The sequence below is a fragment of the Symsagittifera roscoffensis genome, chromosome 2 (assembly GCF_963678635.1).
Source record: "Symsagittifera roscoffensis chromosome 2, txSymRosc1.1, whole genome shotgun sequence".
Taxonomy (NCBI): domain Eukaryota; kingdom Metazoa; phylum Xenacoelomorpha; order Acoela; family Convolutidae; genus Symsagittifera; species Symsagittifera roscoffensis.
In genome coordinates, this window is record NC_087063.1 from 28,010,238 (window position 1) to 28,035,771 (window position 25,534).

At 36.9% G+C, this 25,534-nt stretch overlaps 1 protein-coding gene across 1 annotated transcript; it reads right to left on the reverse strand.

The window, feature by feature from the left end:
• Positions 1–5,717: 5,717 nt before the first annotated feature.
• Positions 5,718–24,345, reverse strand: LOC134839265 (uncharacterized). The gene is made up of 4 exons (XM_063854763.1): positions 24,198–24,345; positions 23,743–24,099; positions 23,406–23,634; positions 5,718–6,871 (listed from the first exon to the last, which is right to left on the reverse strand). Exons 1-4 carry the CDS (start codon positions 24,322–24,324, stop codon positions 6,766–6,768), a joined length of 819 nt encoding a protein of 272 aa, XP_063710833.1. The 5' UTR covers positions 24,325–24,345; the 3' UTR covers positions 5,718–6,765.
• Between the last annotated feature and the right edge of the window lie 1,189 nt (positions 24,346–25,534).

Here is a 25,534-nt window from a genome sequence, read left to right on the forward strand (position 1 = left end):
TCATAACTTTTGAAAAATGAATTGGAATTGAACTCGAAAAGAAGTCAAACAGCGAAAAATAAAAATGAACAGTTTATCAAGAATTTAAAACACGACATAGCCACAGTTAGTTGGAAAAAAGTCAATGAACACAAAAAAACTCACTTGCTTTTGAACTATCTTCAGCTTTGGATCTTCAAAGAAACAAAAACAGACTTTTTTGCGTCTCAGGAAAACATTTATAATTGAATTTCCTGATAAAAATAACCCAATTTGTGAAAACTGGATTAATAGGTAAGTTTTTTTTCCGCCGGGAAAAGTAACATCCAATGTCGAAACTAGATACCGAATCCGAGCTCACGCCTATTTGAGATCAAAAATTAGATAAACAATGGCCTAGAAACAATCCTAATGTGCTTTTTATACCAAAAGGCAAATGCAATTATGTCATGTTCCAATTACCCGTGAAAACGCGACAGAACTCCACATAATTTAGTTCTTCCGGCAGAAAATTGTTTCACAATGAAACACTAAGCTTCAAATACGTAAACATGACCGGCTTAAAAATTTTAGAATTTAAAAACTCATAAACATTAAGCAAAACTCTTAAATATCGTGAGCTCACGATATTTAAAAATTGGGAAAAACTCAATAATTTCACATCAAAAATTTCACAATAAAAACTATTTTGCGAGAGAAGACTTTGCATACACAAGCGCGAAAGAAAAAGACTTTTTCTTTGAGTCGAAGTGAATGCATGCGCAAAAAATATAATTTTTCTGGAGTATGGGCAAAACAAAATTTCTTCTAGTGTATGTACAAAATAAACTGGAAATCGCCAATCATTTATTCGCAAATCGATTTAAAATATCTGAACATATCCAACAGTAAGAAATAACAGATCTGCAGACAAAACAGATATAGTCAGATGCGACAAAACTAAGAATCATTCAGTTCTAGTTTTTTTTAATGAGGAACTGAAAAACAAAGATTCAGCACGGTTCATATTGGACAAAAAATTGAGTTTTATGAGCAAAATTAATAAGCGTCTTAGTCAAATAGCTGTCGTAATTAAGGTCAATATAGATTTTACAGTATTAACTGCCGCTAAATGCGCGTGTTATTTTATTGAAAAAGATATGATTGAAAAAATATTGAAAGATGTCGAGATTTACTTTTTATCAAAACAACATGCTTCCTGCAGAATAATTAAAAACAAATATTTGTTAGCTAACATGTTTTGATATTTTCACTGAAAACTTTTGTCCTTAGTCTAAAAAAAATGAAAAAAACTCATGCCAAAACATCAAATGTCGCTTAAAAAATTTATCGAAAAGAGTGAGTACTGAAGAAGTATATAAAAACTTTCACTGATATTTTCACTGAAAACTTTTCTCCTTAGTCTGAAAAAAAAATGAAAATATTCATGCCAAAAAACATCAAATGTCGTTAACAAATTGATCGAAAAAAATGAGTACTAGAGAAGTATATGAAAACTACTAAATTTACCAGATATTTAAATATTCTAATATTGTTTAGACGCCAGCCTGGATTCACTAAGCCTTCTTCGTTGAATTGTCAACTTATATCAAAAAGCATGTAATCTTAACCTCCGTGTTATGTTAAAACAAATTTGCATGTTTGTCAAAAAAAAGTTGGACAGTTCTTACGGATTTCAGGGATTCAAACTAGCAATTGAGCCACTTCAAACATGTTCTATACAGAGGCGAAGCTGAGATTCGCACCACTTGCGATACAACATTTATGCAGGGCAATTGATTGTGAATAGGGCATCAGAAGAAAATTTACCAAGCAGTAACAAATCCGAAAATATCTTAGCAAAACCTTTTAGGCCGAAAAAAAATCAACTAGACTTAAGACTTAAAAAAAGTTAAGAAGTCCCCCTCCCCCTCAGCAAACACAAACAACAAACTCTCATTGCTCGTTAAAGGAACCACTATGATGCCACTAAGCCGATATAATAAAGGCCGAAACCAATTAAGTCGAAAAAGGAAAACAAAACAAAAACGCCGAAAAAAACTGTTGTCATGAAAAACTTGAACTGTAATTTTTATTAAGACTTGAGCAAAATTAGCAACCCAGATAAGAGCATAAAAATTACGTTTCACTTGAAACAACTCAAATTTAGGTCACTAAGCCGATAAAATTTAAGCCGAAATCATTCGGACAGAAAAAAAATATGCAAGTCAAGAAATTACAAAAAGCAGAAGTAAATCAAAACACAAAGAAATTACAAAGTAAAGTCCGCATTGCAAGAAAAACTAATTCTGCGAAGAGGCAACTAGGCCGACGAAACATAAACAGACAAATAATAACAAAGCTACCTTCGCGGACCCAAGCACCAAAAACGACAAAAAGAAACTTAAAATTCAAAAATAGCAGATTAAGACGAAAAAAATAGTTACAAAAAAATCACAACAGCGTAGGACTGAACTCGCCATGTGCGAGAAACACATATTTACAGTGCATTAGGCGAGCGAGACCGCTTTTAAACAGTAATTATCAGTCAGCACTGAGAGAGCTTTACTGAAGCAGATAAAAACATGCGTTTCAACATTGTTAACTAAATTGAACACAAAAATTGAAAACTGTGAAATCGCACTGACAAATTTGACATTAAAACCGATTTATGAAAACTGTATCAAAACTGATTTACGGTAGCCCATTTAGATATGTAAATCGATTTAGAATGAAATTAAATGAATTTTCCCGCAAAAAGATGATTTTATTGCCTAAAAACAATTTCAATCGATTTACATGGATTTTTTCGAGGCAGTGAAATCTATCAAAATCTAAACAAACTGATTAAATGTTTGTTTTTTTTTTGTTTCGAAAAACGTTTTATTTAAAACTTGAAGCAAATTTTGGTTTGAAACTCGAAAGACCTCCATCGACGCTCCAGAGAGCAAGAGTCACTCGAGGAAACCTTTTTAGCGCAATTTATTGTGATGAAGGGAATCCCTTTTGAAATTTGCAAATCTAAGGGCTACCGTGGTATAAATGATATTATGCAAAACTCCTCCAAGTGTCATTTTTTGTCAGGCGCAGTTTTAATAGGCAAAAAACATATAATTGAAAAACTCAATTTAGAACACTTCATTTTTGAGCAGAAAATTAACTGATTATTCATACATAGAGTTTCTTTTCAGACCAAACATCAACACGAACGTTAATTGAAAAGCATACGTTATAATTTTATTTCCAATTATCTCTATTCTTTCATAGCCGAGAAAATCTGATAACAATCTGTATAGAATTTGTATAAAAAAGTAAACGAAAAAATAGACAAAAACCAATTTTATTGTTACTCAAAAACTGTATGAGAAAAAAAAACGATTTTTTTTTCAAAAAAAAATTGTTTTAAATCGACTGAAAATTGATTGAAATTTGTTCTTAAAGCTACAATTTTGTACCAAACAGCATCGACTTTGAATCAATGAAAATCTGTATTTTAAGGTCTTTGCTACATTATCTGTACAAAATCGATTGCACTTCATTTCCTGTCAGTACGGGAATCTCAAGGAGCTTAATTTTAGACACAGAGTAAAATTTGCAAACTTTGACAAAACTAGATTTATCAAAATGAAAAAGCCTTGTTTCGAAACTTAAACATGCCTAGGTAAAAGAACGTAACAGTCGCATCGAAGGAAAACTTACAAAGCGGTAACAAAGCCAAAAACATCTTAGCAGAAACCTTTTGACCTGAAAAAAATTCTACAAAATTTATAAAATGTATGAAGCCCCCTCATTCTCAACACACACTCACAAAACCTTTATTCGCCCGTCAAATGAAACCATATGATGCCACTAAGCCGATGTAAAATAGACCGAAACTTATTAAGAAGAAAAAAAACTGAAATTTCAACAAATCGAGTTGGTAAAATTACAATCAAGATAAAAGGAAAACTTCGAAGTAGACACATATTTAAAAGTCCAACAAGCACAGCATATATCTGTACCGCTAAATTTGTAACTAATAGAGGCTTCCAGAAAATGATTCCGACTTAAAAGAGGCCGTTTAACAAAGTTATTCACGGAAAAAAGTCTACTACCCGATTGCAATACCCATGCTTATCGCAAGGGTAATCAGCTAAGAAAATGATTCTGAGAACCAGATTCAACGACTACCAGAACAACCTTTGGGCGTAAACAAACTGATTAGCATTGGGTAGGTATAGGAAGCATTGGGTAGACGCTAATTTAGCAGAAAACTCTGGTAGTCGCCATTTTAGCCGAAGACAAAATGCTGTCACAAACAATTTTGAGTAATGCTTAGTAATTCCAATTATTACGCCCCATCTTTGGTAAATCAGAATGGTAAAATTAGAAATTACAGATTGGTTTTCATTTATGATTAAAGTTACTTTAAATAGTAAAACATGACTGTTTTGAAGAAAATATACAGCACAATTGGTAAGTAAGCCCACAAAAAAACAAGACAAATGATAGTCCAATAATTCTAACTTTTTCAAAAAAAACAGCAATATCCGCACACTCGAAAAAATCAAGGTCTGATTGACACTCAAACCCTAGCCCTTAGGGTACGAAGAAACGTGTTTTACCCCTAGCCCATGTGACAATAGCCTGGGAGCTAATGAGGATCCATAACAAAGCAATGTCAATTTCTTGCAGATTTATACAGTTCTTTGCTCTAAAAAGTCTAGTTGCCAATTATAAGTCTTGCTCTCGCAAGTTGCAACATACGACCGAATTAGGTCAAAATTAAGTCTAATTACGATCACTTGGTTCATTCGCATTTAATTGGTTTTTAAAATTATGCATATATAGAACAACTAGATCCGAGAGTTTTTCATATCAAAAGGATACAAAATTGAGCAGTTTAAAATGTACAAGGTAAGGTCAACCTCTGGCAAAGCAATGTAGAAAGTCAGTGACAACACAGGTCCAGCTAAAACTAGTTCATTGGAATCAGAAAACTTTGTCACGGACCGAAACATCGTGTCAGGTCTTCCCAACTTATGAAGCACAAAACCACAGATGGCACTTGATTATGCAAGGACTGTCTCTAAATAGCAATGAAAACATTTGATATAAAATCTCAATTAAACGGAATACTAATTACATGATTAAAATTTCTGTAAATAAAATCATTTTGATGCAAATTAGAATTTCGAAATCAAACAAGAACCTGCAAAGACAAATCTACAAATGAGTATGCGACCGCAGGCCCCATTGAAAAGCGTCAATTAGTCAAACAAAAGAGTATATTTTCCCCAGGAAAAAGAAGACTTGTTGTCAAAAATCAGATAGAACTTGATTTCTGGACTAACTAAGGAGCAAAAAGAAACTCGATTCAAAACTAAAGTGATTCTCAGTTTATAGAAATTATTTCACAAAAATTGCAATACTTTTATGAGAGGAGCGCATAGAAGATGAAAGAAGGTCATTCATATGATGATACTGCATCTTTTCAGTCTTTGTTCAACCAGGGGCGGGAATGATTTTATAATTTCAAGGAAATCACGATAAAAATCAATTTAAATAATAGAAATTACTAACAAGACTGCTCGTATCAGGGCGACGCCCTGAATGTTCCGACTGCCTTTTAAGGTCTATGGAGCAGTAATAACATGAAAAATCAAAAGTAAGAAAAATAAAATAATTTTTTTAAATAAATTTGAGATTTTTGCGAAATTCATCCCCCCCTCCCCCCCCCCCCAAAGCCATATATAGTAGAAAAAGATAGATTTCGCTCCTAGTAACAAATCAATTATGGCAAATAAGCTACCTTCAACCAATTTGGAACGATTTCTAAGACGGATTAAATCTCCGCTTACGCGTTAATAGCGCGAAATATATCGCGCGTTAATTGTCCCCAAAGGGCCAAAATGACAATCTTTAAACCCCCACAACTTTGCGAAAAACTTTCGAAGAAAACGGAATCTTTACGTTGGGGGTGGTTTTTTTTATTCAGTCAATTCAGTCATACAATTGATCGAAAATTGATGTAAACCCCAATGAAGATATCGACATTGAAGATATCGATACTGAAGATATCGCCCCATTGAAGATAAAAATTCAAAAAATATTTTACCTCCGATCATTTTTGGCGAAGTTTTGAAAGTTTGAAAATTTGGCCATGCTCTGGTCTAATTTATGCGCACTTTGAAGACTTTATCCACAATCCTGAAAACGTAGCGCAATTTATTTATGCGTGGCGAAACATCCCGCAACAAAATCGTTCCAAATTGAATTGAGGCTAGCTTATCGACTCAAACTTTTACACTTGATCTTTGATTTTGTCCAAAAAGTATAGTTTTTCAATACTTTATTTTCCCAAAAACCTATTCGATATGGAATGAGGGTCAGTCGGAACATTCAATGCTTTGCCCTGATATACGAGCAGTCTTGTTACGACTTTCTGGTTATGAGTGCTTTCTGTGATTATTGACCACATAATCGATAAGGCAGAAACAAGGTTAAAAGTTTCAGCTTCTATTTTTCAAGTTACGCATATTCCCTAATTTGGCCCCTGGATGTTTTATCGAGTTTTTGAGAACAAATGCAAATTTTGCAGATAGATCACGTACAAAATAACGAAGTTTCGAAGCATCCACTATAAGGTAGTTGTGCACTAAATTGGTTTATGACATAAGGCTAGAGCTAGCTGTACTAAATAACGTATTAGGACTGGGTCGAGCAATTTGCACCGGTTATTGGGGAGGAAATTTCTGTGATCCAATCCAAAGCTGAGGGTTCATGGTTTGATGAGGGTAGAAAGAAGCAGCAGAGTGCCCAACTTCTTCAGATATTTGAGCTTCTTTGTTGCCCAGCCTTTTGCTCGTTTACAATCCTTCTTAGATCTGCTAAGATGTCTTCAGTGTTCAATTCCTGCTGTGATACAGATTGGCTGAAACAGAACTTTACGAGTCTATCTTTTTTTATCCAAAACAGAAAACGAAGTTTTAATGAAAAACTTATTACAATTCAAATACTTTAAAGCTTGTACGGAATTAAGATCAGTAATTAGTAAAGCAAGATTTGAGTGCAAGAAAATACACTGATCTTAACTTTTAGAGACAAACAATATATTTATAACTCAAGCAACTTACACCATATTGACTTATTTTTGACTCAAACCAACTGGCGAGCCTACCGCAGTTATAAATGCTTCTTAACAATCAGTTAACTTATAATTTAACAAGTTAAAAAGGTTCCAGAGAAAAATAAGAGTTATGTGCCTTAGCAGTACTAAAAAAAACATTTTAGGATGAATCGTTGAGAAACCCATAGGCCAAGCTAAGATTCACTTACGATGCAAAATAATATATGAAAGTTTTACGAAAACAAATTCACAAAAAACTGCTTGTTTGACACAACTTTAACTTTAAAAATTTCAACTCGAGCCAATCATTTAAGATCTAGAGAATTTATATAATTCCTTTTCAAAACAACTGCTACCTAATTTTTTTTCAAAAAAATCGTTCATTTCTAAAAGAAGTCTGTATTCATTGAGAAATGAACAAAAACAGAGTACGTAAATAATTTTTTTTGAAACCGTCGTCTAGCTCGAAAAAATTTCATTAATTAATTTACGAAACTAGAACATATCCAAAAAAGACTGTTTTCCATTTTCCCCAACATTTGAATTTCAGTTTGGAAAAATTATTTTTACGTTATCACAATGTAATGAAGTATTGTGAACAGATTTGTTCTTCATATCTTGCATCTTAACAACACGCAATCAGCCATAATAACACATGAGACAACTATGAACATGGAAAATTTGGAATGTGTGGAGGGGGGAGGAAAGTGGAAAAAAGCCCCAACAGACAGTTAGAAAAGAGTGAATGAACACATGGAAACAAAAAACTGTCTCAAAGTATAAAATATATGGCCTGAACCCTCTTTGAATTTCGAGACGAACTTATCATTGAAACTTTTTTGATAAACTCAACGCAACTTGAGAACAACTGATCAATAGGTAAAATTTTTATTCAGCTTGGAAATCTAAAAATTAAATTCTACTTTCGAAACTAGAAGTCAATCACGTTTTTTTTGCGCAATTTTCACTATGTTCATGTTTGGATAAAGCAAAATACCTAGTTTTTGGCGGATTCAAATTAAATTGAACTCAAAAAAGCATATATATCCAGGGTGACCACTTTTTTGTCGACTTTTTTTTAGGTCGACCAAATTAATTTTTCAAGCTCTGCCAAAGCACTAAAAAGTCCCCGCAGGCATTATTTTGAATAAACAGGCTGAAAAAGTCGTTTTTCGGCACTTTTTGAAAAATTTTGAAAAAAAAATTGCGTTTTTTCGGCGCGCGCTCACCCCTCAATATAAGTATATATTGGCGCCCAAGGCGCCTTTAGAAAAATTTTAGGGTCCGTCACCAAAAACCGTTGTAAATAGTGAGTTTTAGTGACCATTGAAAAAAAAGTGACCAATAGTGACTGGTCACTAAAATAGTGGCTAAGTGGTCACCCTGTTTATACCTAAACGCAATCATAAATCCTTTAATATGTATGAACGTACGTCTGTAGTTATTAGAGCATTTTTAAAAAATTTCTGTAAAAAAGCAAAAAAATATATCAAGACCTATATAAGAGCCTTCACTACGTTCATCGACTCTTAGAAGGGATAGAATGCGAGAAGAAAGGAGCGGAAATTTAACGCAAAACACAGGCAAAGCTCTGCTTCGCAAACACTATTTCGAACACGACAAAAATGCAGCTCTATAAAATTCAATAAGAAAAGGTAGCAATAAGCCTCCAGTTAGTAAAAATTCGGCTACGTTTCGGATTCGATCTTTCGAACAAGAGATTATGAGTCGCATGCACTAGCCACTAAGCGATATTCGCTTAAGATTACACAAACACTAGCCACAAATGAAGCTACAGATCGTGATTATGGCAGAAAGGCCACCAATTAAGTAAACAATTTTAAAGAACACTTTTACTTGCGAGTTAGGTTGAAAAAACCAAGCTTGGTAAAAATACACTACTCTGGCAAGCTGGCTAGTGTAACAAGAAAAAAAAGCATTGAAACGATAATCCAACAACTCCAGCAGTTTCCTCAGAAAAACATCAAATTGCAGATATTTAAAAAAAAAACAGATCCAACCAGCATTCCAATAGAAGACCAAAAGTTCCAAAAGCACTTGATTCTCAACCGATACTTTCAAGTTGAAATATAAAATAACTTACTTTTTTCAGATTGAGAAACATAACTCGACCGACAAGAAAAAATTGATCTAACGAGAAGGCTAACGCTGAGGGGATGAATAATTAAGTGAAAAAAAAAACTTGAAACGGAAATAGAAATCCCAAGCCAAGCAAAACTGGAAAAAAACTACCAACAACCAAAAACCTATGAAAGTAAGTTTACCCAGCTCCAAACTAAATTAAAGAACTGTGACATCACTACATGACGTCATGCATTCTTATGCTATATTAGATTACATAATTAGCCTTGTTAATGAAATGAAGTTCATACATTTATATTTATTTAACTATGTAAATATTGATGGTAATTAATACCAACGAGAGGAGATATATACCGAGCTACTAATCAATTGGGTAGACTTGAAGAGAATAAAATATTAGAATCATGCTCTAACTTGCGCCGATCGACTAGCGATATTCCAGAAGTTAAGAACCGAATCCTGCGTCCTTAAAAGCAAGATAAGTCTTAACCGCTCGAGACATATAAATTATGGAAACAATCAATAACAATCGATAGCCAGTAGCGCTAATTAATATTCGAACAGCTTACAACATTATCAATAAACGACGATATAGCTGTCCACAGCCATCCGAAGGGACACTATATCACATGGTGACTGTCGCGGAAGATTCTACTTCTGGATTCACCAAAAGTCATCGGCAATTGCAATTTTCACCACACGAGCGGACAACGACAACCTGACGTTGCTGAAACAGAACAGGGCAACACAACCCGTTTCACCCAGCAACGCTCAGATGTGGAAAGCAGAGCAACATTCAGCGAACAACTGAGACAGACAGGGAGAAAAAGAAGACAGCCTCAACTTCTCAACATCTCCGGGCTGAAAGTTTCTCCAATCTACAGAAGCAGATGTGGATTGTGACCTACAACATCACTACTTCTTGTTCCAGTCAGAAGGCAGGGCAGCTGAGCTACTGACAAGGCAGACAAAGAAAGCAAATCTACAGGTTTTTCAACAATCAACAAAAACAGTTAGTTAAAACAAAACTCGAAACTCAAACCTGCAGTAAATTGATATAATTATCATTAAGTTTCCCCACCATAGAAGTCAAGTAACGGAAACTTTAGCATTACCATATAATTGCATCAATAAATCTGATCAGTGATACTGCTAGCCTTCTTTAACAGCTAATTTATATAACAAACTCCCTAGTGTTCGCCCTAAATTGAATAAGTGCTGTATCTTATCATCAACTGTATCACCCTGATATTCATTCGACTGTATTACGATGGCACACGCGCAAGTTTCGGTCGAACCCTATGGAGGAACGGAAAAAGAAGACTTTTCAGAATTCGAGCAACTTTTTCAAGGCTACATCGGAGTAGCAGCGATACCAAACGCACAACAAGCGAACTTCTTGCAACTGCACCTACGAGACAACGCGCTGCGATTCTACCAGACACTAGGACCAGCAACTCGAGCGAACGTTCCCGCGAGTCTCATAGCCCTGAGGGATCACTTTTGCAACCCCCAACTTCAAGAAATCCACGTTTTGAATTTAGAACAACTGCGATTCAACCCGAAAACAGATACCCCAGAGAATTTCTTGGTCAACTTAACGAAAAAAGCGCAGCGAGCGTATCCGACACCAGATTTGCCAGCTGTCGCCCCAATTGATCCTGCAATAATTGGAGCACCTGCAGCAGCAGAAGCAGCACGATTCCACCGAGAAACTGCTCAAAGGCAAGAAAGGATAGATGCTGTACATGACAACCGAAATGAACAAATTAAACGACTGTTCATTAAGGGAATGCCAGGGTGGCTGAGATCAAAACTGATGGAACAACCACCTGCAACTACAGTTCAGGAACTGTGCAACCTGACCAAGAAGCAAATCACAATTCGTGAGATTTGCCGAAAAGACGATTACCCGGAAGACGGATTTAATGAAATAAACGACAAAGTCTCAGAAAAACTAATAAGCGCTATCACAAAAATGTCCACAAATCAGGAAAAAATGGAGAAGCAGCTTAACGAAATGAGATCACAAATAACTGAGCAGTCGAATAAACAATCGAATCCGCTCCCCGAACAAAATCGGAACAACAACAGTCAGAGTGATCAGTATAGTGGCTATCAGCCAAACCAAAATACTTGGTATGGACAACAACGAGGCAACAGAGGTGGAAGACGTAGAAATAATTGGCAAAATAAGTTTGATTTCAACAATACTCAGCCAAACTTTCACCATATGCCACCAGTTGCACAACAGCCATATTCGCAATTGTACCCTCAAAATCAGCAGTACCCAAACATGTACCAAAATCAACAGCCAATGGTTCAAATGCATCCATCAGCACAATTCCAACAGTCCCAAAATTACCCGACGCAACATTTTGTCGCAAATCAAATGCCTCAAGCTGAAACGCAAAATCCAAACGGACCTTTCGGACCAATGGTGCGATCATCAGCCAAATTTTGTGACGTTTGTGGAAAATTTAACCACACAGCAAGTCAATGCTGGTGGCGACAGAAACCACAAGGACGCGGACAAAACTTCCCGTTTCCAAACGAGCCAAAAAACTAATAAAGCCACTGAGTCAGCCCCCTAAATCATCGAAATCACCTAAATCATCACCTAACGAACTTTTCCAACCTGATGAGATACTTAGCCTTTACGCAATAATCCCTGCGGAAGGAACAGTACTGACGTACACGAAATTACGTTTCTCATCGGGATTACAACGTAGAGCCCTGGTCGATACAGGAGCCTGCGCAAATGTTATCTCAAAACAGACATTTGAAGACCTAAAAGAAGAAAAATCGCTATTTCGCCCTCTTGAAGTAAATGAACCCAAACTGAAGAGAGTTAGAATGGCAGGAGGACAACAAGTCTCCATTGAAACTGAAGTAACGTTAGAATTCCGATTGGCAGACATGACCTTTATAGAATCATTTCTCGTTCTTCATACAGCCAATTCAATAATTCTAGGAAATCCTTTCTATAAAAAACATCATATTCATGTCTGTCCGAAGTATAATCTACTGCATTTCAAAGATATGACCCTTCAAATCAACGAAATAAAACCTCCAAACGAGCCAAGAAGAGTCAATAGAGTGAAAAAATTCCCTTTGCTTATGACAAAACGTCAAACAATAGCCCCGCATCAGACAATTCTTGTAGAATGCCAGCTAGAGAACACATGTCAAGACATGGAAAAAACTACCGGAACCGTGATTCCAGCTCAGGAATTTGAAGAAAACTGTGAAATTGCGTTCACTTCTTCAATAAGCGAAGTGCTAAAAAACAACTTGTTGTATATCACAGCGTTTAACATCACCGATCATCACATTACTTTGCCTTTCAAAACCGAAATTGGGAAATTTTCAATTCTGACTCTGAAAGAAGCAGAAAATTTATTCCCCATCGAACCTGAAATGATTGCATTTGCAAAAATGAACCACCCGGACGATATTGAAATGGGCATTAATGAGCTAATTCAACAATCATGTGATAGTCAGCAGCCCCAAATGAAGCATGAACCTGAGTATGAAAAATTTTGGTTTCCTACGCCTGAAACATGTCAAAACCCTGAATTACTTCCTCAAATCCAACGCGACATTTACGACCAAATTCTTCATTTTCAAGGTCTTGAAAAACTTGAACCGAAAACGAAATGTCAAAATCGATTGACATTTATCAAGAACTTTAAGTGGGAGAATTCAGTGTTGACAGAAGACCAAAGGTCAAAAGTAGAAGATTTGCTTGTTGACTTTTCGGACATCTTCGCCAAACATAGATTCGATGTTGGGTACAATTCCGACCTCAAAATCAAACTAAAACCGGAACACACACGACCTCTGTATACACAAGGACCACCCACGCCGATACATTTGCGACACGAATTGACAGTGGAACTTGCCCTTATGCACTATTATGGACTTATAACAACATTGTCACATTCAAAATACAGTAGTCCACTATTTGCACATCGAAAGCCATCTGGTAAATTGCGGATGTTGATTGACCTCAGAAGGATAAACCATTCACTCAAGAATGACTATATCAACAGCAACTTTCCGATCTCAAACATGACCGATGCTTCGAACCACTTCGCAGGAAAGAGCTTGTTTACCAAACTTGATTGCTCACAAGCATACCACTGTGTGCAAATGGCAGATGACCTTTCAGTCCAACTTTTGGCATTTAACTTCGGTTCACGAACTTACGCATACAAATGCCTGGCTCAAGGTCTAAGTAAATCAGTAACAGGATTTAGTTCTTTTATCCGACACTACCTTGATCCATGCTTAGCTGCGGACCTATGTACACAATTCATGGATGACATAGGGAGCGCTGTGTATAACTTCGATGAAATGATACCGACCCTTTCGAAAATATTCGAATGTGTACGGAAGTCAGGACTTAAATTGTCGCCGAACAAATGTGAGATCGGAACACAAAGACTGAAGTTCCTGGGTAACATAATCACACCAGCAGGAGTGTCACCGGAACAAGAGAAAATCTCCACGTTCTTAAAGAAAATTAAAATGCCACAAACTGTAAAACAAGTTAAACGACTAATCGGTTTTGTACAGTTTTTTCGCAACTATATGCCAAGCCTAGGAGAAAAACTGATACCATTTTATCGACTCCTCAGAAAAGATGTTGCTTTTCAAACGGATGAGGAGCACCACAAAAGTCTCGAAGTGCTAAAGCATGATCTGATACAAGCAACAGACATAACACTTCGGTTACCAAAACCAGGATTACAATACGTAATACTCTGTGATGCAAGCTATCATGGAACCGGTTTTGTGCTCATGGTTGAAGACTATGTGAAGACTGACAATAAAAGTGAAATGAAAACGTATGCACCAGTGTCTTTTGGATCAAGACTCTTCAATACAGCACAACTGAAGTTCTCCATATACTACAAAGAGTTCTTAGCTCTATATTTTGCTCTCGATCAATTCTCTCATTTCATTTGGGGATCATCTAAACCAGTGATAATACTGACTGATAATCGGAGCCTGACACAGTTTTTTCAAGCAAAAACCATTCCACCATCAGTTTGGAATTTCTTGGATCGAGTCATGGCATTTAACATCATCATCGCGCATATACCTGGAAAAGCAAATTATGCAGCAGATTTTCTCTCACGAATGCAAACAGACCCATCAGCTTCTCTCTCCCTGAAACTGACGGACAAAATTCCGGTACGAGAGATTCAAATCGACACGACAGCTAAAGTACCTGATGCATCTCTCAACCTGATCCAACCAATGGAGGAGATCTTTCCCGAAAAGAAGAAACTTGACGATAATCTGAGAACACAATTGATTGAACTAGGACTCTATGAAAACGTTATGCGAGAGCTCAACACGCAAGACGATAGCGATACTATTCAACCACAAAACTTCGTCCGACTATCAGGACCATTAATTGCCGCAGTTGGATATCCCGATCCTGCTGACATTTTTCATGACCTGAATTTGAGTCATGAAGTTCTCAATCTGAAAAATGAACAAGAAAAGGATCCTGATATCGAAGATGTGAAGAACTGGATACGGAACGAACAAGTTCCAAACCTCACGTACGAAAACAGTCGAAAGAAGAAATATGCGAAGCAATTTAATCGACTCATACTTGAAAACGACGTTCTGTACCGAAACTTCTTCGATGACACAGGAAAGGTGAAGTATAAACAATACTGCCTACCTAAACATCGTTGGAAAGAAGTTGTGTATCGACTCCACAACTCGCCAACTGGCGGACATCTTGGAATGACAAGGACATCAGAAGAGTTTAGAAAACGATTTTACCTTCCCGGCTTCACTGAATTTCTGAAAAATACGATTAAAAATTGCCTGACGTGTCTGCAACTCAAACAAGCAACGGCAAAGCACCAGATTCCACCATTACAACCAATTTCATCATTGCAATGTTTCCCAGGCGATATGATGCAAATTGATATAGTTGGACCAATGAAGTCACCAGTCTACAAGTTTGTTCTCACTGGAATCGATGTATTCTCGAAATACTTGTTTGCAGCACCATTGACGAATGCTAGCGCTGATACTGTTGCAAGAGAACTTACAAAGATGTTCTTTGTTCATAGTTATATCCCGAAGAAGATTCTAGCTGATCTTGGAAAGACATTTACTTCAGAACTGATGCACGAATTGACGACATTGCTCGAAATTCAACTTAACCATGCCACACTAAAACATCCGCAGACTATCGGTCTTGTCGAACGATCTCATGGACCACTTAAACGAATCCTAAAGCTGAACACCAATGAACAATGGTCGGACTGGCACAAATATGTCCCACTGGCAACATTTATCCACAATACTTCATACTCTTCATCAATTGGATGCTGCCCAAGCTCAATTTTCCATGGAAGAGAACCGACAAAACCACTTGATCTCCGCTTCTCAACGAAAGCAATTGAAACAGTAACAGCTGAATCTGATTTTGTCACGGCAATGCAAGATGCGATGTTAGAAAAGTTCAAAGAAACGAAAAAGAACTTAATTTCAGCTTACCATAAATACCGAGGATATTACGATCAAAAAGCACTTGCCCAGCCACTGAAACAGCATTCATTTTGTTTATTATTAAATCCTCTGTTGACAACACAATCAGATTTTGGGAGCAAATCAATGCAAGTCTGGATACCATTGTACAGAGTTGAAAAAGTATTGACAAATTCAAACTACATCATTCGTAAAATGGGAACTAATTTCACACAATGCGTACACCGGATTCGTCTCAGACCTGTTATTCCACAGCATCAACCAGAAGATCTCGAGACTATTGATCCAAGCAAATTTGAAACGGATCCCTCACTTGGTAAATATCGAAGTGAACCAGGACTCTTCGACGATTCTTTGCCCAAACTCTTAGACGACATCCAACCCGCAACCGGTGGACAAAGCAACTTTCCCGATGCACCTGCTCGAATCCGACTGTCAGTACCTCTTGGAGGACCCGCAGCAGCCCCAATCGCTCCTGCAGCAGTCCCAATTCCCGCAGCAGCACCAATAGTTGCACCATTACCTCTGGTACCGCTACCAATAGCAGCACCGCCGCCACCAGCACTTCCACCGGACCCAGATCCAGAACCATTAGCTCCACCTGAGTTTGAATACAACGATGGATTAATTAACGACGAACCAATGAACGAGGCAGTGGTAACAATGCCTACTACAGTTAATCTCGAAAACGATGGACAAAACCTGGCCCAAGAAACCTCGCGAACGAAGCGCAAAGCAGCAGTCGAAGCGCGAGACAAAATATTTTGCCAAACGCGCTTCAACAACGATGTGAGATATCACCCAATACCACCACGCGAATTGCAACTGCGCACATTCAGCCTACGAACAGTAGATGGACACGAAGTGGCTCCAATAACGTTCAGTCCAAGATCAACTCAAAACGAAAACCGATCAAAAATAAAGAAGAAGGTAGAAGAGGCAAATGGATCTTTCCCTCCACGCGAAACGAAAAGAAATATAATAAAGGACAGTGTACAACGAGCGAAGCAACTGACTAAAACTAAACGTAAAGACGAACCTGGAAGCAGCAAAGATTCGGTGAACTCAATCTACGATGAACCAAATATCTTTGTTGGACCAGGAAATGTTTTACAGTTCCCAGGCTCTATAGCGCACTGTGTCTCAAGTGACTTTCACATGAACAAAGGAGTAGCACGACAAATCAGCAGTGCCTATCCATGTATGAGGCCAACACTACAAAGCATTGAAACACCAATAGTTGGGTCATCAGTTGCTGTGTCTTTGCCTTGGGAAAACAAGTCAATTTTCAACCTGGTTACAAAATCACAAAACTTTGACAAGCCAACATACTACGATTTGTCAAGAAGCCTCAACTGCATGAAGCAGCAGCTATTGCAGAAAGGAATAAACGCAATAGCCATGCCAAAAATTGGATGTGGACTCGATAAATTGAAAGAAAGTAGAGTTTTCAGCCTAATTTGCGACATTTTCGGAAAAACTAACATCAAAATCTTTATTTATCTATGACGAAAAATCCGGATATCAGCTAGTACCGTTCATGCATGCATTCAAAACATTTGCCACTACAGCCCACGTTGAAGTCGATCGAAACACCACAAGTTGGGGCCTCAGTATCAATGCACATTCCTTCTCAAAACAAATCAATATTCAATCTAGTGACAAAAACGCAATATTTCAATAAACCGTCTTACTATGATCTTACACGCAGCCTCCGCTGCATGAAGAAACAGCTAATCGAACAAGGAATCAAACAAATCGCTCTTCCCAAGATAGGATGTGGACTTGATAAACTACGAGAAAATACGGTTTTTAACATAATCTTCGAAATCTTCCGAAAAACAGACATCAAAGTCTTCATATACGTCTGACAACAATATCGACCCCCTCAATCATCATCATATGACCCCAAATGACGCTACAGAAGCCTGGCGCAGGAGGAAATGTACAGAACTCGAGATATCAAAAAACACCTCAACCTCCCATGTATTAAGATCACGAATAAAAAAGTTTCGAGCACCCCGACAACTCAGTGATCGGATCTCGAAAATTTTGACACCAGTGAGCTCTGTAGCACCAATGAGGAGCCTGCAGAAGCGCAGCGCAGGAGGAAATGTATAGAACTCGAGATATCAAAAAACACCTCAACCTCCCATGTATTAAGATCACGAATAAAAAAGTTTCGAGCACCCCGACAACTCAGTGATCGGATCTCGAAAATTTTGACACCAGTGAGCTCTGTAGCACCAATGAGGAGCCTGCAGAAGCGCAGCGCAGGACGAAATGTATAGAACTCGAGATATCAAAAAACACCTCAACCTCCCATGTATTAAGATCACGAATAAAAAAGTTTCGAGCACCCCGACAACTCAGTGATCGAATCTCGAAAATTTTGACACCAGTGAGCTCTCTAGCACCAATGAGGAGGATCCTGAAGCCCGGCGGAGGAGGAATTAATTAAAAGCCGAGATCTCAAAAATCACCCTCTCCGGCCATGTATTAAGATGGGGAATAAAAAATCCTCACGTCCCCCATCAAACTTCTGAATGGATTTTGAAAATTTCACTACCAATGATCCCAGGACCACCAATAAGGAGGCTCCAGAAGCTCGGCGGAGGAGGAAATGTGTACATCTCGAGATACGAAAAATCACCCTCACCGCCCATGTTTAAGCATTACGAATAAAAAAGTTTTTCGTCCCCCATCAACGAGTCGAAGGAAATTCAAAAATTTTGGGCTCATTAATCTTCAAATCACCAATGACGAACAGGCACGAAGTTGTTCCACTACCAGACCAAAATTTGATGACATACATCAATTCTCAACATTCCCATGTATTAGTATAGGAAAAACAAGAAAAATAACTTTCGAGGGATATCTTTGCAGAAATGCGGAAAGAAAACACTCAAATGTGCCAGCAAAGATCCAACGGAATTGTTAGGACAACCCTGAAAGGTTACAAGTAATGCTTAAAAACAACACGCGAACTTGAAAAACTAATTAGAACATCATAAATATCAACAAATTTGATGAAAAACTGAAATTCATCAATTTTAATTCTAACTGATGCCAAATTTTGCTCAGGCGAACCAGCAAATTGCCTGAATAGCCTATAGGAGTGAAGTGCAGCTACAGTTGAAGAAACGAATTGAAAACACGAAAAGCCAGACACTGCACAAAATACGATGATCGCGACCAATGCAAAAACATCGTTGAAACGTGTAATTTTGACATTTTCAAATAATAAAGTCGATCACCTTCATTCAGGGAGTAAGGCCAACAAAGGCACAAAACACCCATACGAAGAAGACAAAAAGACTTTTGAGGGAACAAAAACAAAAAACGAGTAGAAGACGAAGGATCAAATTATAAGCATGTATAACAGAGTACAAATTGCGTTTCTAGTTGAAAAGCTTCAAAAACAAAGTGAATATTTCAATAAAACAAATCATTGTTAAGTTGTTGAAAACACATTCGCAATTATTGAGGATACGAGAAGAACTTAACAGCCTCATCTTAACTTAGACACCGACCTCAGCATCGATAGAGCAACACGAATGCCAAGCAACGAACGAACAAAGACAGCGATACCAAAATGTGAAACGAAACGACGACCAAAACTAGTCTGCTAATCCACGCGACAGAACTTGCCGTGCAAATTCAGCTACAGCTGACAACTGAATACATCATGATATCATTAATCTGACCCTATCATCTATCACTTAACTCCCTTAACCCGACTCAATGTGGCTTCCTATCCCCATTTAAATATTTCCCATTTAAACTCAATTGAATTCTCTTTCACATAATGTAAATTGAAGTAATAACCTGTGCTTCTAAACCAATGAATGTTAATTATTTTTGTGATAACTTGATAGTTCAATTACTCATTTTCCTGTAGCAGTATATATTTTGTCAATCTGATTGTCGATTTTAAACTTAATTATTTTAACTGTAAACAGTCAAAAACTGAAAACCACCCGGGAAGATTTCTTCTTGTGAGGTAGTGTGACATCACTACATGACGTCATGCATTCTTATGCTATATTAGATTACATAATTAGCCTTGTTAATGAAATGAAGTTCATACATTTATATTTATTTAACTATGTAAATATTGATGGTAATTAATACCAACGAGAGGAGATATATACCGAGCTACTAATCAATTGGGTAGACTTGAAGAGAATAAAATATTAGAATCATGCTCTAACTTGCGCCGATCGACTAGCGATATTCCAGAAGTTAAGAACCGAATCCTGCGTCCTTAAAAGCAAGATAAGTCTTAACCGCTCGAGACATATAAATTATGGAAACAATCAATAACAATCGATAGCCAGTAGCGCTAATTAATATTCGAACAGCTTACAACATTATCAATAAACGACGATATAGCTGTCCACAGCCATCCGAAGGGACACTATATCACAAGAACTAAGAATGAAAAGAAAAACATTATTAAAAGAACGCCCGGCAAATAGGATAAAAAACTTTAAAAAATCCAAAAAACGTCGACAAAAGTAATTAAAGAAAACAACTAGGTAATTTAAGCACTGGATAAACAGTACCGTTACACAGTGTCAAAGAAAAATCAAGTGAGGAATTAAAAGAAAACCATAAATTATGTAAATCAAAGTTCAATCACGGTTTACCAGCCATTTACCTTTTTTCTTGGAGAACACAATTTGCCTTTCTATACCATTATGAATTAAAAACCTTAAATACAGAAAAAACGGATTTTAGCACAAACATGTTCCATTTCTAGTTTATCAGTCGAGTTTATCAGCCAAGTTTATCAGTTTTTTTTGCTCCATTTCTATTTGTTCCATTTGCACTTTTGGTACAGTTTTTGCTTTCAGGCAAAGGTCGTGAATATTGTTTCTCGTTCTAGGTATTTTTTTTTGCCATTTGACTTCCAAATTGAAGGCAAGTTATGCTTGCCATCGATTTTTGAGAACAAATTGAGTCAATGGCAAAAAAATAATGAATTAGAGAGCGAGCAACTCAAGCTACTTTTTCCTGTGTGAAACGAACTCAATGAGACCGATACTTTCGGGAGTCAATTTACATAAACGGTTTTTGAATTTCACGAATCTTTTAACATTGACACCTTTTTGACATAATAGCCAAACTGCAACTTCAAAAACACGAGCGAGAAAGCAGCAACAGATCCAGGCGCTTGAAGATGCGCAAAAACAAATAAATTTTGAAGTGTAAAGATTTTCAATATAATAAACTAAAGACACTCACACTAATTTTGCATGGAATAAACTGGAAGATATAGAGTTAATTGTGTATAAATTACACATTTCAAAATCTCTGAAATCGAATTTTATCTTTTGAGCTGTTAGATGAAACAAATAGATTTTTTCGCTTCATTTGATGAAATTAAAAAAGCGTCAACTATGTTAATTTACTACTAATCAAATTTCGAAGCTCAATGCGACCTGTACTGTCAATGTGACTTTATGAGTCTTAAGTATCACTTTTAATTGCGATGTGGTAGGCAAAAAAGTTGCATCGTACTATCACACAACGCTTTGCTTGGTAATTAAACAAAAACCAATGAAAAAAAAAGATCAATACGTTGTTTTTATTCTTTAGGAAAATTAAACAGAAAACTTCACTGGCGAAATTGTAAATCATATACTTTTTTTGCGTAATTTGTATTTTGCGAGGTCATTATTTACCATCCTAAAGCAAAAAAGTTGGAATTGAACCTTGAACAAGAACAAACTCTGGAATAAATACCATACCAGAGGTTAATTTTTGTTCAACTTGAACTTTGGTTATTGCAGAGCCTAACTTGCTTTCCATTTAGCAAAAAAATTAACTATAAATCATACGACCTGATGAAACATATTTGCTCCGTTTAATGACACTTAATGACAAATGCTTTGATTGTGTCACAACCGCTTGGTTAGAATTTGAAAAAAGGGCTATGCCGGCAGAGCAAAAACATAGCCAATCGAACATTGGAAAAAAGTAATGAAAAAAATCTCAACTTTCGAATTTCAAGGAAAAAATAGATGCCTTTTAACCTCATTGAATTTCTGGTACAATTTATGAATGGCGCTTTTTTTGAGAACTTTAAGCCAACTAGAGAAAACTGGATCAATAGATAAGTTTTTATTTCGCTGGAAATCTAAAAATTAAATTCCACTTTCGAAACCAGAAATCGTTCACGTTTTTCTGCGCCTTTCCACATTCGTATTTGGAGATTGCTTTTTACGTCACTTTCAGCAGATGAATTTCAATTGAACTCAAAAAGTGCATATTTACCTATGTGCATTCATAAATGAATCAATATGTATGAACGGACATCTGTAATTATTAGAGACTTTTAAGACTTCCTGAAAAAAAATCAGCAAGACCTATGTAAGAGTCTTCGTTACGTTCATTACTCTTAATAATTCTATCACTTGCTTGAATCAAAGTGAATCGTGAGCCTTAAAAAGCAGGATAATTTGGCGTGCGTTTCTCTGGTGGGATTGGCTAACCTCTGAACAAAGTAAAGAGTTAAAAAAAAACTTTTATCGGAGTAGGTAGGATTTTTTCTGTGCCGTGAAAAAAACGTATCCGCTAAGTATAAGTAGAGAAGATTTATTGTTGTGATTTTTTTTTGCTCTAAAGGATTTTAGGCTTCAATGATTTGATGCATGTTATAATGGCTTAGTTGCCTCAAACAATGTCGTCGTTTAAAGGAACGATTCTATAAACAAATTCGTATCAAACCGAAAATAATTTCAATTACAATAAAATTACTTCAGACAGAAAAGTCCGCGATGTGGCAAATAAGCCGACAAAAGATAGAAAGACAGACAAAAGGCGGCTAATTTAAATGAAACAGGAACTTTTCAATTTTAAAGAAAAATAGGTCCTGGCCAAATTCACACCTAGGATCTCTGCTGCACCAGGCGTGATCGGTACCTCTAAGCTCGGTTTGAGAATCCAAAGCATTTGAATTAATTATGAATCACGATATCAAATAATTCAGGCAATTTTGTTAATAAAAAAGTTGTTGGCCTGAAAAAAAAGTTTATCCGATAAAGCATAAGTTTTTTAACCTGAAAAAAGCTTTAAAGCGAAACAAAAAAACACAAAAGAAAAAAAACTAACAGCAGAAGAAACATTCCCGATTCGGCAACAAAGCCAAAAAATATAGGCAGACAATCGGAAGTCCGCCGTTTCAAACTTTTTTCTCATTCTTTTCTCAAGATTGAAAAGAAAAGTTGTTTACGGTGAAAAAAGTCGAGGCCCCGATTACAAGACACTTGCTCTCGCAAGCGTAAATACAGGTCGAACCAAGACTCCAATCCCAAACTTTAGGCTCCGAAGGCTGGGAATTTTTCCCTTGGTCGATTAGAAATGCTTGGTACTAACTACGACTTCAAATTTTCGCATAAAAAGTTGTTTACGGGAAAAAATGTCTTATCTTCGATTACAAGTCACTTGCTCTCGCAAAAGAAATAACCATTTCTTCGTTTTTCAGTAAGCCAAGATAAGATCAGACAGCGGGATGTTCTACCGGGAAAATATCTAGTGTTCGATTACAACACTTTTTCTTATCGCTTGAGTAACCAAGATCAGACTAATGAATGTGCCTTTTCAAAAATTTGGCATATTTGTTGGCACGCTATACCCAAAATTATTGAACAAAGGTGTTATATCTTTCATTAAGCAAAGGAAAATATCCATTAAAAAAACTAACGCTTGGAAGCATTTGAGTTGATTATTCCGAGACAATATTATGACAGTTAGAATAACAACAGTGGAGAGAAACAGCATTCCTGCTCCAACAAGTGCCAGAGTGAGTTTCTCATTGGCTGAAAACAACTCAGCATCGTCTCCCTCATAACCACCGAGAGAATCCCCTCCTGACCCATTGCCCTCGGGATCTTCCGGCTGAAGAGCCCACATTGGACTAGGTTCGGTTAGACCTGAAACATCAACTTTAAACTTAAACAAGCTTCATAGTTAAAATTCACATGTAAATTTCAAACGATGCTTTCAGATGGAACTAAATGCAATATCTTGGTTGGACATACCCGGAAATACTTCGACTGTATTTGATGTCAAGGTCAGCGACTCTTCATTGTTCGGTTTATTGCATTCACAAGAAGCAGAAACTGACACTTTTTCTCTTAGTTTTCTTTGCTTCTGGGAATCGGGCGTTAACTCATTCGCAGAATCACTTTGAACTTCATCCTCGTCCATGGAAACGGACACTTCTTTTGGAAAACTGGAGGAAATCGAAAATGGGACAATCTCCAAACTGTTTTTTTCTTGGCTGACTAATATTGTGCATGACCGGACATTCTTAATCAGCTCTGATTTCAACTGCCCTGGGAGCAGAAGGAAAACCATTAATCCGTCGCTATTTTGTTTCAGGTAGAGATCGAGAACTAAAAAGGTAACGATATCAAGCTCTGGTAAAAAAAAACGTAGACATCATCACGTTCAGGTTAAAATGAAATCTATCAAATTAGTTGCAAAAACGTACCTTCTATTGGTTCTGATGTCATAATGGGGATGAAATTTATCGTCAAACAAAATACCAACACTGAAAGTTTTTTGATATGGAGAGATTGCTGATCACTGCGGATTTTATCCGCGTACGGAGCATACATCACATCTCTAAAAAAAATTAGCTGTTTTCTTTTTGCCGTATCCGGAGCTATTTCCTTTTTCAAAATTTCAATTTAGACACAGAGGCGAACATGCGCTTCGCAAACACTGAGCACACGACAGAACAGCAGCTCTAAAAAGTACTATCAATAACAAAAAGTCTCGGTGTGCCATTGGACCAGAAAGAATGCGAGTCGGTTTTATCTGGAAGTAAGCATACAATACGTCGAAATTAACTATGAAAAAAATGAATACTTTAATTGCAAAAATACGCACTTGAGCTAGCCTCCAAATAAGGAGACTCAAACTGGCCACTTAGCAGATATAATTTCAACATAAATAAATCCGAATTCCGCGATGGAATTTATCTCAGATTGTGACATTCGACCAGAATGGCCAAAATGCAGTCTCTGCAGAATTCAGGATTTTAGCAGTGAACCTTCCGGATTGGCGATTTAGAACGGATAAGGACGTTATTTGAATGATTGGCCAAACGGTGAAGGCTAGAAGATTCTGGAATTCTAAATTTTAAATTTTCGAAGTGATGACGTAACATTTCTGAGAAATGTTAAAACGGCCATTTTGGCTAAAATAGCAGAAAGAAACAGAACAACTTTATCTGCGATTACGAACAGTACGAAAATCGAGACTAAAAAACAACAACGAACTACCGAACAGCAGAGGACGTTCCGAGTTGCAACTATTGTGCTGTTACAATAGTTGCAAGGCCGTTGCGAACAACGGTGAAGGGTAAAAACCAGCCCTCCGAGTTAGCGTGAACCTGAGGTTAAGGAGCTTGATTCGCCGGATTCAAGAATCCGGAAGGGTCTCGGGACGGGAACTTTTATGAACTTGTATTGAATTTTAGCATCCTGTCATGTCCTGACTTGAATTTAACTGATATTTTGATTAGTTTTGACAAGGATGAGGTGCTAGGAGTTGGGGGAAAGGGTTGATCCATCTTCGATGGAGATGATGATTTTTATCTACTGAACAAAAACAATAGTAATATAATAAGTAGTAGCCCTGTTTTTAGGAGTGACCTCGTGGTCTGGGGATACAGAGACCCAGCCATGAGCTCACTAATTTGCATGTAATTCAGTTAATTTGAGCGTTCTGGTCGAAGCCGGAGAACAGTAACGTTTTTGTCAGCCTGATGTAAGAAAGACCACCGAAAAGTACTGGCTTGGTAGAGACGGTGAAAAACATGCA